This window comes from Sparus aurata, chromosome 24, assembly GCF_900880675.1.
Source record: "Sparus aurata chromosome 24, fSpaAur1.1, whole genome shotgun sequence".
In the NCBI taxonomy this organism is placed as follows: Eukaryota; Metazoa; Chordata; class Actinopteri; order Spariformes; family Sparidae; genus Sparus; species Sparus aurata.
Genome location: NC_044210.1, coordinates 1,350,134 through 1,363,088, shown reverse-complemented (window position 1 = coordinate 1,363,088; position 12,955 = coordinate 1,350,134). Strand labels below are relative to the sequence as shown.

Genomic DNA, 12,955 nt, shown 5'->3' with positions numbered 1-12,955 from the left:
AAGCTTCCTACTATATTATACTATAAACACATAAATAATATATTTTTAATTGTGTATATATAAATTGATCAGTCGTAAAGTTAGAGTTAGAATAGTTTGTAACTGAAGTCGGCCTGTTAAGACAGACTAGTGAGTAGATTAGTCTCCGTGTTCACTGTGATGACGTTTAATGTCCCCCACAATCTCTGTAGTCTCATTTAGACATTTGTCAGCAACCGCCATTTTTATCACACAGAAGACATTTATGGTTAATTATTGGACATTTAACGATGTATTTTATGTTGTCGAACACTTTGAAGTTTAGAGCCATGCTAGTAGCTCTGTGACTTTAGTTAGGCTTAGTAGTGATTTGAGCTAAATGTTACTAAATGATACGACTCAAAAGGACAGTGCTAACATGCTGATATTTAGGGGCTGAAATGTTTACCATGTTAACATTCTGTAATTAACATTTATCTTTTTATCAACAATTAACTTACAACATTAAAATGACAGTTAAAGCTACAGCTATTCTATCATAAACAAAAATACTGGACTAAGTAAAATTTTGATGTGATGATGGCACAAGAGAAAAAGTCAGAGGATTATTAAAGTGATGAGTGATACATTCTCTGGGGACCATGAGAATAATAATTTTTTGCAATTTATCCAGTAGTCTTGTGTCATTACCAGAAGCATGAAATAAGTACTGTACATCCATTTCAGTTCTCAGTTTGAGTGCATACAGGGTGGGAAGTGGCCATCGTCAGTCATTCATCTGCTCCTGCTGTTTGTATTGACAAGACATCAGCCTGATATGTGCACACAGCTGGCTGTCTAGAGTCTGCACACTCTACACTTCACTCCCATGGCTTTACCTCTCATCACAACAGATGATATCTCATCGACACACAGTATTGGGTCACTCAGATTACTTAAATGAAATGAAATTAGGTTAAACCCACAGAGTAGCAGCATCGGCTCTGATTGGCCAGCTGTTACGTATCAGTGGGAGGTGAGTGTTGGACTATTAGAGCAGCTGCTGCTGCTCCGTGGGTCAGACCTAATTTTGTTTTAGGGTGGTTCGTTTTCAAATTGAACTATTATTTTATCATTTAACAAGCAACAAGCAAGGGTGTACTGTTTTGTCTCCTTTGATGTCCATATTTTTAAAAAATATATATAATTTATTTATGTATCATTTAAAAGGAATTTGATTCGATTTTCTCCTTTGTCCCTCCTTAGTGCTGAATGAAAGTGGTTGTAAACCAAATGAGTAAAGAGATGAATATAATGTGTGCATCCACAAACAGGAGATCTAGTAATTCCAGTATTTGTGTCACACATGAGAGGATATTCACAAATGCCCCAGTTAAAAATGATCCAATAATGAAAATTCACCACAAACTACTTCTCCTGAGTATATTAAATGCAAATTTGCAATTTCTGATGATATCCTTTACCCTCCCATCCCTTTATTTATAGATCCTGCTGTTGGTTTATAAAGCACTGAATCGTTTAGGGCCAAAATACATTTCTGATCTCCTCATGCATTATGAACCATCCAGACCTCCGAGGTCATTAGGTACAGATCTGCTTTCCATCAAAACTAAACATGGAGAAGCAGTGTTCAGTTGTTATGCACCACAAATCTGAAACAAACTCTCAGAAAACTGCAGGTCTGCTCCAACTCTCAAATCAAGACTGAAGCCCTTTTCTATTTGCCGCTGCCTTTCAGTGCACTGTCATTCTTTAGTTTTGTCTCTTTTAAAGCTGTTGTATTTTTCTGTTTTTTTAACTTGTTTTAATGTTTTCTTCCTACTTTTTCTTTTTTATGTATTTGAAATGCACTTTTTAATGTCTTAATGTTATGTTATGGCCCTGTAAAGCACTTTGAGTTGTCTTGTGTCTGAATTGTATTATACAAATAAACTTTTGCCTTGCCTTACTTATCAACAGCTATGTTTTCTGTTTCAGAATGGAGCTGACGACGTGAAGAAGCATCGGTGGTTCAAGCCAATTGACTGGGACGCAGTTCCTCTGAGGAAGCTGAAGGTGAGAGATTTACTCTAAAGTATTAATTTTATCTGCCTAGTTATAATTAATTCTACATAACTAATTCTAATAACTACAGTAAGTAGGTGGGATTTGTGTTAACACTGAAATTTGTGTCAAACACAATTTTCCATTGAAAAAGTTTGAGTATTTATTTTGGTTTTCAAAGGTGGGTCATTGCTTATGAACTCGGAGTACAGAACATTTCCCAGTGCATGTCGAGGATTTTCTTCAATAGAATCATGTAAAAACGCATTCGAAATTCAAGGGTTGGCTTTCAGAGCTAAATTGCTTTAATTTTTGTGATTCTGTGTATGTGTATTCTCAGCCTCACTGATTCTTTATTTCTCACTGGATTGAGTTTGAAATTTGTAGCACGTATTAATTTAAATAGATTTGTAACACAAATATTTTTTTTGCCAAACTTAGAATCTATCATCTATCATTTTCAAAAATGAAAATTTGTTGCAACCAAATGTTGTCATAATAGTTCTCTATATGTTGGTATATTTAATGTATAATATGATGATATAAAGTCGTGGTCAAAAATGTACATCCACTTGTAAAGGACATGTATTTTATGGCAGTTTTGAGTTCCACTGATTTTTACATCCATCAATTTACTGTGATGGAATGTGTGAAACACACACTACTTTGTGACAATCTAACATAACATAAAATGAATTTATGATAGGTCTTCTGAAATTGTGACCAAATATGCTAGATCGAGAATATACATACAGTAATTCTGGAATCAAATATTTGGTTAGATGTCTCTCGGCCATTTTCTTTTGATAGCAATCCACAAGCTTGAGCTTGCACTGAATGTTCCGTTGTCTCCACAGCCTCCCATAGCTCCTAAAGTTTCCCATGAGGGGGACACCTCTAACTTTGATGTTTATCCAGAGGAAGACTGGAAGAAAGACCCTCCTGTGCCTCAGAAGGACTTGGAGATCTTCAAGAACTTCTGATCACTCAGCCTGGCTTATTTATTGATGAAATATCTTGAAAATTGACACAACATAATGTAGAGTTACTGTTACAGGTACTTTCATGGAGAAAATCCTTATTTATCAAAGTGGGAGAGTCGCATTGTATCTGAAATAATGGCCTCCCCAAAGACAAACTCCAAATGATTGATACTGTGACATGTGTCATACCACAGAGATGATTTGCTTTTTATATTTTTATTTATCTGACATCAAAGTCAAACTTTTGCTGTTTTAATTGTTTTTTATCACAATTTGTTCTCTGAACCTTCTCATATGCAAAAAAGGAAAAAAAAGAAAAGATGTGGTTCCTTTGAAACCAAAAGACTGTTACTTTCTAGGCTTAAAAAAAGAAAAATCAGGTCTTTTTTTAATATAATCATGTTTTAATTTTTTATCTCTTTTTAAAATGTTCATGCGGTCATATTTAATGTGACTCTAGACTGGTGCTGTAACTGCCAGCTGGCCAGTAGTCATTAATGTGTGGTGTTAGACTCCTGATACTGTATGTAGTCGTGAATCAGCCACTTTATTTGAAAATGCGTGACCAGTAGCACTTGTTAAAAGGTGCCTTACCTCACCATGACGGATGTGATGTCTTGCAAATACATCAAGTTCACTTGAAATAGAGCTTTTCACAGCCATGAGTGCTGCGTTTAGTAATAATGGAAGTTGATGTGAGGTGCTGTTACAGAGAACAGACTGTTGAATGTTCTCTCATGTCTTCTACTTGTCAACTTTTTCCCCCAGCGGTTGTTTTTTACTATTTCACCTCTAAAAATAGGTTCATTGACAGCCAAGACTTCCACACAGCTGTTCCACAAATGAACTACTGACTTCTGGTTGACTTTATACTCATCCTCATCCTCGTCCTCATTATTGTCATGCCTTTAAAGCCAAGTCACGTGTGGGGAAAGGTGTTGGGATGTGAGGCAGTCAATATTTAACCTGTCACTTTACAGAGCTACATTAAAGTTGACCGCTAGTATTCATTGACATTTCAGTTTACTGTAGTCAAGGTTTAGTAATGTATTTTGGGGCAATGCCTTTAAAATAAATGATTTAGTCTGCTTTTCATATCTAAGCAACGATTTTTGAACGTCACCCTTCGTGACCCAACTCAAAATATCTCATTGGCATTTGGACTAAAAACGGCACCGTGTGTAGGCGTGGGCGTGATGTTTCAGGTACCAGTGATGAACTACACTGGCTTCACCACAGTAGCACGTCAGCAGCAAATGATCACGTCGCCTCTGTAGACAGGATGTTAGACCATAAATGAGGGCTGCAACCAGTGATTATTTTCATCCGAGATAAATCAATTTGTTGTTTGGTTTATAAAATGTCAGAAAACGGTGGTTCCTCAAAGCCCCAGATGACATCCTCAAATGTCTTGTATTGTCCAAAAATTACTATATCAGAATATCAAAATAGTAATAGTTGGCAATTAATCGAATAATCATTGCAACTGTACTATAAAATATAATGCAAAAAAGCCTCTTTTATTAATAATTCACTAGGTTTCAACAGAAAACTGGTTAATTTGAATAGTTTGGTGTCATGTTGTGCAAATGGTCATTGTTTGCAGATAGTCAGACAGGTCTCCCACAAGTTCAAGTGGTAGTTATGTGCTAAAGCCTTCAAATGAGACAGGAAGATGATTTATAGTCACAAATCCCAGCTTCCATCCAAAAAATTGGTATAGCGAACCCCTGGTATCTAGTCCTGGTTCATCTGATCTTTTATCATATCATACCACTCATGTTGGTGTTGTTCCTAAAACATGATAATAGATAATGTACAGGGAGCATCAGTTTAAATTGAGAAAGGAATATCATCCACAACTGAATTAAGCTGTTGTTTTTACACCAACTTCACTTATTATTGTCCATTTTATTGAGTTTTCTGCTACAGTTTAGGTTACAGCTTTTTCATAACATGGATTGTGTTAAACTTTAACAAAGTTAACCACGTGTCAGAAAGGATACCTTCTCCCATGTGTTCATTTTTCTGGTCTTTTTCTTGAGTTGCAAAGCTATGACATTATAAAAAAAACATGATTGATCAGTTTTAATGATGTTCCTGAAGCAACGTTAATTATAATGTTCCAGGAAAAACATGCATAGTCCTTCAGATGATTGATTAATCATCACAGCACTCTGCTGGACAGCGTCACACTACACTGAAACAGAATTTGAGCCAACTGTCCTGCCGGTCAGCTCTATGTCATAGCCCTTACTGTGACTGTGTTTCTCACACAGTGCTAATGCTGGTCTGAACAAATCCATTGGGGTTTTTTTCAGTGTTTGTTTGAGGACATGTTGTCATCTGCCAGCCTCTCACTGGTTTCGATCCTGTTTTGATACACAGCTGACATGCGTGTGTTACCTTTTGTGTGTTGCACGAGGAGTAAACACTTGAAACACTGAAGTGTTTTTGTGTGTTTTCTCTTAACAACCTGGCTGATAGTTGTTCGGCCAAGATACTTAACAGGCACCTGTCATCCTCATCACTGTGTTTCCTTTTTCACACATTTTCATAACACTCACCACCATCAACTAAAGACAAAAGCTTCTTACTGTGATTATTATTATTATTTTTTTTTGCTATTATATCACAACTGTTCCTGAGCATCATCATGTGGAGAGGATCAGTCTGAACAGAGCCAATGTCAATCACTGACAGGTTGACTGATATTCTTCTTTTAATGCAGAAGTACATACAGAGTCTGTGTGTTTGAATAAGGATCCTTTAAATGTGGCTGTTAAAGGATTTTGACAAAAATATGTACTGAGTGGGACATATTACAGTTGAACTTTGAAACTACACTGTAGATAAATGCAGTTAACTGGCAATAAAATTAGTATCATTGACAACAAATACAACACAAGTACATTATAGCCGAGAGAAAAATAAGCTGTTTTTTAATCAGGGGCTGTATTCACAAATCATCTTGAGGCCAAACATTTCTCTAAATTAGCTGAATAAGAATAACTCCATTATCTTCTTTTGTTCAACACATTCTTCAGGTAGACTCCTGTCAGCTAATAAGACCACGTAGCTTCACAGCTAACTAAGCTACTTGCAAACTGCAGCTAGTCGCTACAACCAAAGATGGCTACAGCGAAGAGTATAGGATGGTGTTCTAATGAGTCCTAAAACCTGGACATCAGTTAGCATCTATACGCATCCGGTTTCCTCATCTCAAAGTCTGAGTTTTTTTTAAATTGGTTTTCAGTTAAATGTATGAATCAAGGTCTGTGGTTACCACAGTGTGAAGATATTTATACAGTTTGTTCAAAGAAATAAATTACATCAGTGAATGTCCTACAATGTTATTATATATACCTTATGCATCTTAGACAACAGTGGTTGCAAACTAAATGAAATGGCAGAGGTTGTCAGGTACATTAAACATCTTAGTGTTTTACCTTACACAAATATTTCAACCCTACACCACTCTACTGTATATTGAGCAGCAAGAGGAGGTTATGCTGCCCCCTATATTGTTGGAGCTACCTTCAAATTCTGACAGTTTCTAACAAATGAGACCTTTAAGCGTCAACTTTGAGCTGGAACATTTAGTGTCATATATTAAGACCCTGAGTATTTAGATGAGTTACTTTGTGAATACAGCCCCCAGCTGTAAACTAGTCTATTATAACTGTCAAATGATGCATCATGAACATTAAACCACCTCGTACATATCTTTGGCTGACATTTCGTGTTACTATATACTCTATACACTTATACTGATATTACTGTGATCATATTAATCAATAACCATGCTGATATACCACTGGAAAATGATAACATTCATATGTCTGCACAAAATATGAAATGGCAGCTTCATATTGAATCCATTGCCATTGTTTTTAAAACACACACTAGTCGATTTGACATTATGTATTCAACATCAACAAGACAAACTTCATATGAACATGTGAATCATGTCATCATCATATCCTCCCTTCTACAGTGAACATGTGCAGTATACTATATGGGCCTGCACAACACATGTATTCCCACAGTAGTAGGTCCTGTGTCTCCTGTTTATATTTAGCTGATAATAATAAAAAAATATCATATCACATTACCACTGTCTGGAAATGCCTGTGCTATCACATACCACACTGTATGTAAAGCTTTTTCTGCCGAGTAGAGGAAACTGGACTGCTCTCAGTGAGGTTTGCATCCATTTAGAGCAGTTTTTGTACAAAGCATGGTGTTTTTTTTCCAGCCCCAGCCCATTATGTTTTACCCATCAATATGCTTTAGATTCCAACCTTTGCCTTTAAAATGTTTGCTTTGTCAGCACAATCATACATCATTTTATACCCGGTATATAACATTGCCTTTTAATATATGGTAACTCCCTTTATACTCTGAATCATGGAACTCTAAGCAATGGCTCATGTTTGTATGAAGACTGAAGACTCTTTGGAAATGTTTGGAAAAGTAAAATGAAAGAAAACATGTTTCTCTTCTTCTCTTGTCCTGCCTGTTCATTCCTGTCCTCTGATCACTCAGCAGCTGCTGCCAAGCATCGATCTGAAGGTCAGCTGGCAGCCTGTGAACTCAGTCAAAGCTTTTATATTTACAAAATGGAAATCTGACATTTGGGAAATGGAATGACGTTGAAAGCTTCTACAGTCTAAGGTTTTCATGACAAAATGTACTGATTCTCTCTGCAAACAGCTCTGTGTGTCGCTGCAACAAAGTGGAGCATCAGTATACAGTACACCACAGGACGCAGCACAGTCTTCTATCTGTTTAGACGACATGCTGCTTTCTTCCACAGACTAGTCTGCTACACATAAGATATATAAAAACTTTGTCAACTCTATTTCCATTGATACTAAGCTGACTGGTATGGTCTGAAATTCTAACATTGGGATATGATTTATCTGTACAGCAAACATTACAAGACTATAATATTTGATAAAAAAAAAAAATCAATACTCAGTCATTTAAAACAAAACTATTCATATCAGAGGCCCAGTCTGTAGTGGTGCTTTGAAAACAGCTATCTGCTAAAATGAATTTGAAGAGAGCTGAGTATGTGGGACATAACACAAGCTACCAGAGGTTAAAAAGCTCAAAAGAGCGGAGGGGAACTGAAGAGATGGTGATACCTTTCTGTGGGTCAATCACCAACAATGACACCTTTGTCACTGCATATATTCATTTGATACATTGTTAACATAAAAATAGTGATAATTGTCATTTCATTTTAAACACATACAACACATACTCATACCTAAACAACTGAATAGGTAGATCGCGAGCGACTCGCAAAACAACATGACTGTTGCGGTGTACCAGCAGCAGGCGCACCAAACCTTAGCAGTACACTGACGGTTTTATGAGGTTTAGGCGAGAAACCTGCTTGGTTAGATTTAGGAAAAGATTTTAGTGGTTTGGCTCAAAATAACTACATTACTTATGTAACAGCAGCAACAATGTACTTTTGTTACATACATAAGTTATTTTATGACGTCAGTCTCCCCGGTGAAAGTTCAGGGCTTGACCCCTCGACTTACTCTTTATACAGACTTTGTCGCTGCTGCCTAACAAGAAACATACAGCGTATCAGGGCTCATATGAGCTCTGATACGCTGCTTTCACTGTCGACCTATATGCTCGTGTTTACTACAAGGTAAGTTTGGAACAGCGTTACATTCAGTATAACCACAATGTGCGGGATATTTAAGTGATTATGGTATAGTTAAGGAATATTCTGATGCTAAGTCTGTAGTGATTACTGACTGCCAGTGTCCTATGTGCCAGTGACAACTCAATAATTAATACGCTAATCATGGCACAAGTTCACAAAAATGTCTAATAGGTTGTAAATTATGTGATGACATAATAGGTACAAAAGGTCAAACACTTTTCTGTCAATTACTCAACACCACAACTCGATAACAGGAGGGCAGATGGTATTTTATTGACCAAACAAAAACCCACAGAAGTAATATGATTATAAGGCCCAACACACCAATCTGACATCATACAACTAGCTTCGACAAAGACAGACTGTTGCGTCACTTCATGTCTCCTTTATCCCAGCCAAAAAACTGCACTTTTACACACCGCAAAGACTACAGCTGGCGACCAAGTAACTTGTATGTTTTGCGCCTACATTAAAAGAAATACCTCTCTGCCACTATACAAACTGTTGTTATGATTAAGCAGCATATTGGATACCGCTCTCTCTAATATAGCGACTCCTAATGGAGAAGACCGAGGCTAGATCCGCTTACCTACACAGCCAATCAGAGTGATTTCCCTTGCCGCTGACCATTCTATATGCTGAATTGGTCAAAAGCCATCTGACAAGGGCTGTCCAGTGCCGATAGTGCAGAAACACCCAATTGACTTGATGCCCGGATAGACTGCACTGACAATGCCTGACAGCTGACCCTCAGCCTAGTGTGTAGGGGCCTTAACAGATGTACAGCAACAGTCCAACACAAACTCACTGGTGTGTGTTAAGATTCAATTGTCGTTGCACCATGTGAAGAAGCTCTCCATCAGTCTTCCATACTCCTCTGTAAGAAAAGTCTCTAAGTAAAGACAGCAGGTTTTTCACTGGAAATTATTCACTTGAATCAGACAGCTACAGCAAGGCAACTCCTAAAGAAACCGAACCTAGACTCAGCTGACATCCGACACTACTGACCTGCATCTCTTCTTTCATTCCTCTCTAAAACACTGGATTGTAACATCTACAACCAACTGTCCTCTCCTATCTTTCACAAAACGGCTTCCTTGACCCCAATCAGTCAGGTTCAGAACAACTCACTCAAGTGAGATGGCCCTCCTCGCAGTGACTGAGTATCTCCAATCTGCCAGAGCCAGCTCGTCCTGCACAACTGTCCTCATTCTCCTCGACCTTCCGCATTTGACACAGTCAACCACCAAATCCTCCTCTCCACTTTGGCTGAACTCTACATCGCTGATTCTACTCTAACCTGGTCCTCACCACATTTGACAAATTGCACCATTTAGGATATGAGGAATGACTCCTTGTGCAAACCCTGCTTTCTGGAAAATGGTGTCCCTTGAGGCTCAGTGCTCGGACCACTTATGTTTTCACTATACACTAGATCACTAGGCTCTGCAATTACATCACATGTATTCTCTTACCACTGTTATACAGACAACACCCAACTGTTCCTCTCTTTTCCCCATCCTCCGACCCTGATGTTTAAATGCTCTTCTTGAAATGGCTGGCCGACATCTCTGCTTGGACAACTGCCCATCACCTCAAGCTCAATCTTCATAAAACTGAACTTCTCATCATCCCAGGGAAAGACTGCTTTCGAATGGACCTGTTAGTCACTATTGAGGACATCAAAGTACTGCCTTTCATTGACTGCAAGGAACCTGGACGTAATCCTCGACGACAGACTATCCTGCACGCCCAACATCACTGCTGTGGCCCGATCCTACAGAGCCCACTACAACGTCTGCTAGAGCCGATCTTTCCTCACAAAGGAAGCAATGCAACTCCTGGTCCAAGTGCTAGTCATCTCCTGCCTGGACAACTGCAACTCGCTCTTGGCAGGATTCCCAGCCTCTGCGACTAAACTGTTACAGGGTATCCAGAACGCTGCAGCATGCCTCATTTTCAATCTACCCAAATTCTCCCATTTGGCCCCCCTTCTCCGTGACCTCCACTGGCTTCCTGTTGCAGCCTCCAAACACTGGTCAGACCACACGCCCAAGCGCAAGCACTTCGCTCCACTACATCAGCTGGCCGGCTGGTACCGCCATCATTGAGAGCAAACAAAGCTTGCTCAGCGAAGTCGCAACTCTTCTCTGTTCTGGCGCCTCAGTGGTGGAACAAACTCCCAACCAATGTCAGGACGGCAGAGTCACTCGCCATCTTCCGCAAAAGACTCAAGACTCACTTCACCTCAACACCGTATAGCATGACTCCCTCCTACCTTCCCCCTCCAGTGAACTTGTTGGTCAGTGTCTTGACTTATTGACAGTTCCAGGAGGTCACTGTTTGTTTTTCCCTGAGTATGACTAACGAGACACTTCATTATTGAATAAGTTTCTCAGGAATGTCTTTGACACAGACTGCATGTGGTAGAATGGGAAATTGTGATTAATCCTGAATTGTTCATGTATGACCAATTGTCAAATTCCTCAGAGACTGAGCATCTCAGCAGCAGAAACATTACAACTGTCCCCCAGAGAGCTGCATATCCTCTCACTGCCATGTGAGACAGCCAATGTGTGACGTTGTCCTCTTGCCTGCATTTGTTTTTTTCAGCCCTAATCCTCATGCACAGATGGTTAATATTAAGAATTTTGGGTTATAATTAACCTGATGATAGCAACAAGGTGTTTGTGGTTTTTTTGCCCCTGACATGGCAATTCCCATATGTGACTGTTCCCGGCAGTAGTTTTCATCTGTATCTCTTTAAGTTTAATCACAATTTAATTTAGCTTTTTACATGAACTCTGGTGAAATCTATGAGCTTTAATTTCCTCTCTCAGTCTCTGAAACCCAGAGGAAGGACTGGTGTTAATGTGCTGAACACTGTGTTTCATGGAGGGTCATTATGTTTACAGTGGAAAAATGAGTCATGTTTGTCTGGAGTCCCTCTTAGCCTCACTCTAAGTGATGATGGCTATGATGTTGGAGCTGCACACTTCTAGTAGTCAGCTAATGAATGCCTTATGAGGTGCTTTCAAGCTGAGTTTGGTGGAGTGACGGCAGAGGCTGTTGGAGTGCAGGGTGATACTTCCCAGAAGGCCTTCTGACAGGAAAAAGTCACAATCAGGAGGAAAGAAAAACTCCTAGTATCTAGTATCAGTTACAAAAACACTGCAGTATTTACACTACTACACTCATTGAATTCAATACAATTAAATGTAAGCCCTATTGTTACCATGGCTCCTGTTCAACAGGACGACGCGGTATTACTCACTCATTAAAATGTAATTAAAGCTGTAGTCTAACTATTTTTTGTTATATTTGCTAAAATTGTCATTATGATTTGACAGTAAAATACGATACAGGTCAGCTGTGTAAAAATCCACTGTCTATGGGTCCACCCAGTGGCCCTAATTTGATTTGCAAGAATCTTCCACTCTCGGGTCAATACAACCAATCAGAGCCAAGGGGAGTGTCTGAGAAGTGTCAATCACTCTTGTGCATACGCTGCTGGCAGTGCCCCTCCCCCGCGCAGGCGCATTGCCTGCTCTAACCTGGTCAGACATGTTTAAAGCCCAAACTGTAAACAATGGCAGACAACAGACAACAACAACAGAGCTGAAAAATGCCCCACCATTGCCCATGTCAAAGAGAAGAAATAATAAGACTGACGAAGAAAAGCAGTATAAAAAGAAAGAATTGGACCGAACCAGAATAAATATCGGAGCATCATTTCAGAGGTGGAGGGTGCTGCGGGATTTGTAAGGACTCAAGAGCAACACAGATTTTGCTGATCTTCTGCTGGACAAGTAAGGATATACAGTAAGGTTACAGTAACACTCACAATAGCACATATGGCCGTACGATGTTGCAGTTGAGCTACATAGCTTGTTGCTAATGTTGGTGTTTAGCTTTGTCTTTATGGCAACTGGTTAGCAAAAGTATCTTTCAAGTGACCGTCAGTTATAACGTTAGTTTGTGTTGTCATGACTAGCTCAAGAAGCCATGACAAAAGATAGTGAGACGGGGATAAGTGTAGCAATTAACAATATTTATTTAAATAAAGTGCACAAATCATAATAATGCCATGAGGTGTGAACGTGTGGTTATCAGTGTGTCTGCCGATGGGTGCATGTGAGTGATGAGTGCAAAGTGTTGTAAAGTGTAGAAACCAGGCCGCAGCCAACAAAACAATACAATGGTGCCTGAGGAAAACCAGGTCCTTCTGGTGAGAGAGAGAGAGAACGACTGAGAC

The 12,955-nt window shown here is 39.1% G+C and overlaps 1 protein-coding gene across 1 annotated transcript in view; it reads left to right on the top strand.

Annotated features, from left to right (window-relative positions):
* The window catches only part of prkx (protein kinase X-linked), a 58,605-nt gene extending 51,095 nt beyond the window's left edge, over nucleotides 1-7,510 (top strand). Inside the window, exons 7-8 of the mRNA XM_030409948.1 lie at nucleotides 1,957-2,034; nucleotides 2,880-7,510. Of these exons, the coding sequence (XP_030265808.1) occupies nucleotides 1,957-2,034; nucleotides 2,880-3,005 (204 nt within the window). The 3' untranslated portion in view covers nucleotides 3,006-7,510. The remainder of the gene's footprint in view (nucleotides 1-1,956; nucleotides 2,035-2,879) is intronic.
* The last annotated feature ends 5,445 nt before the right edge of the window (nucleotides 7,511-12,955 follow it).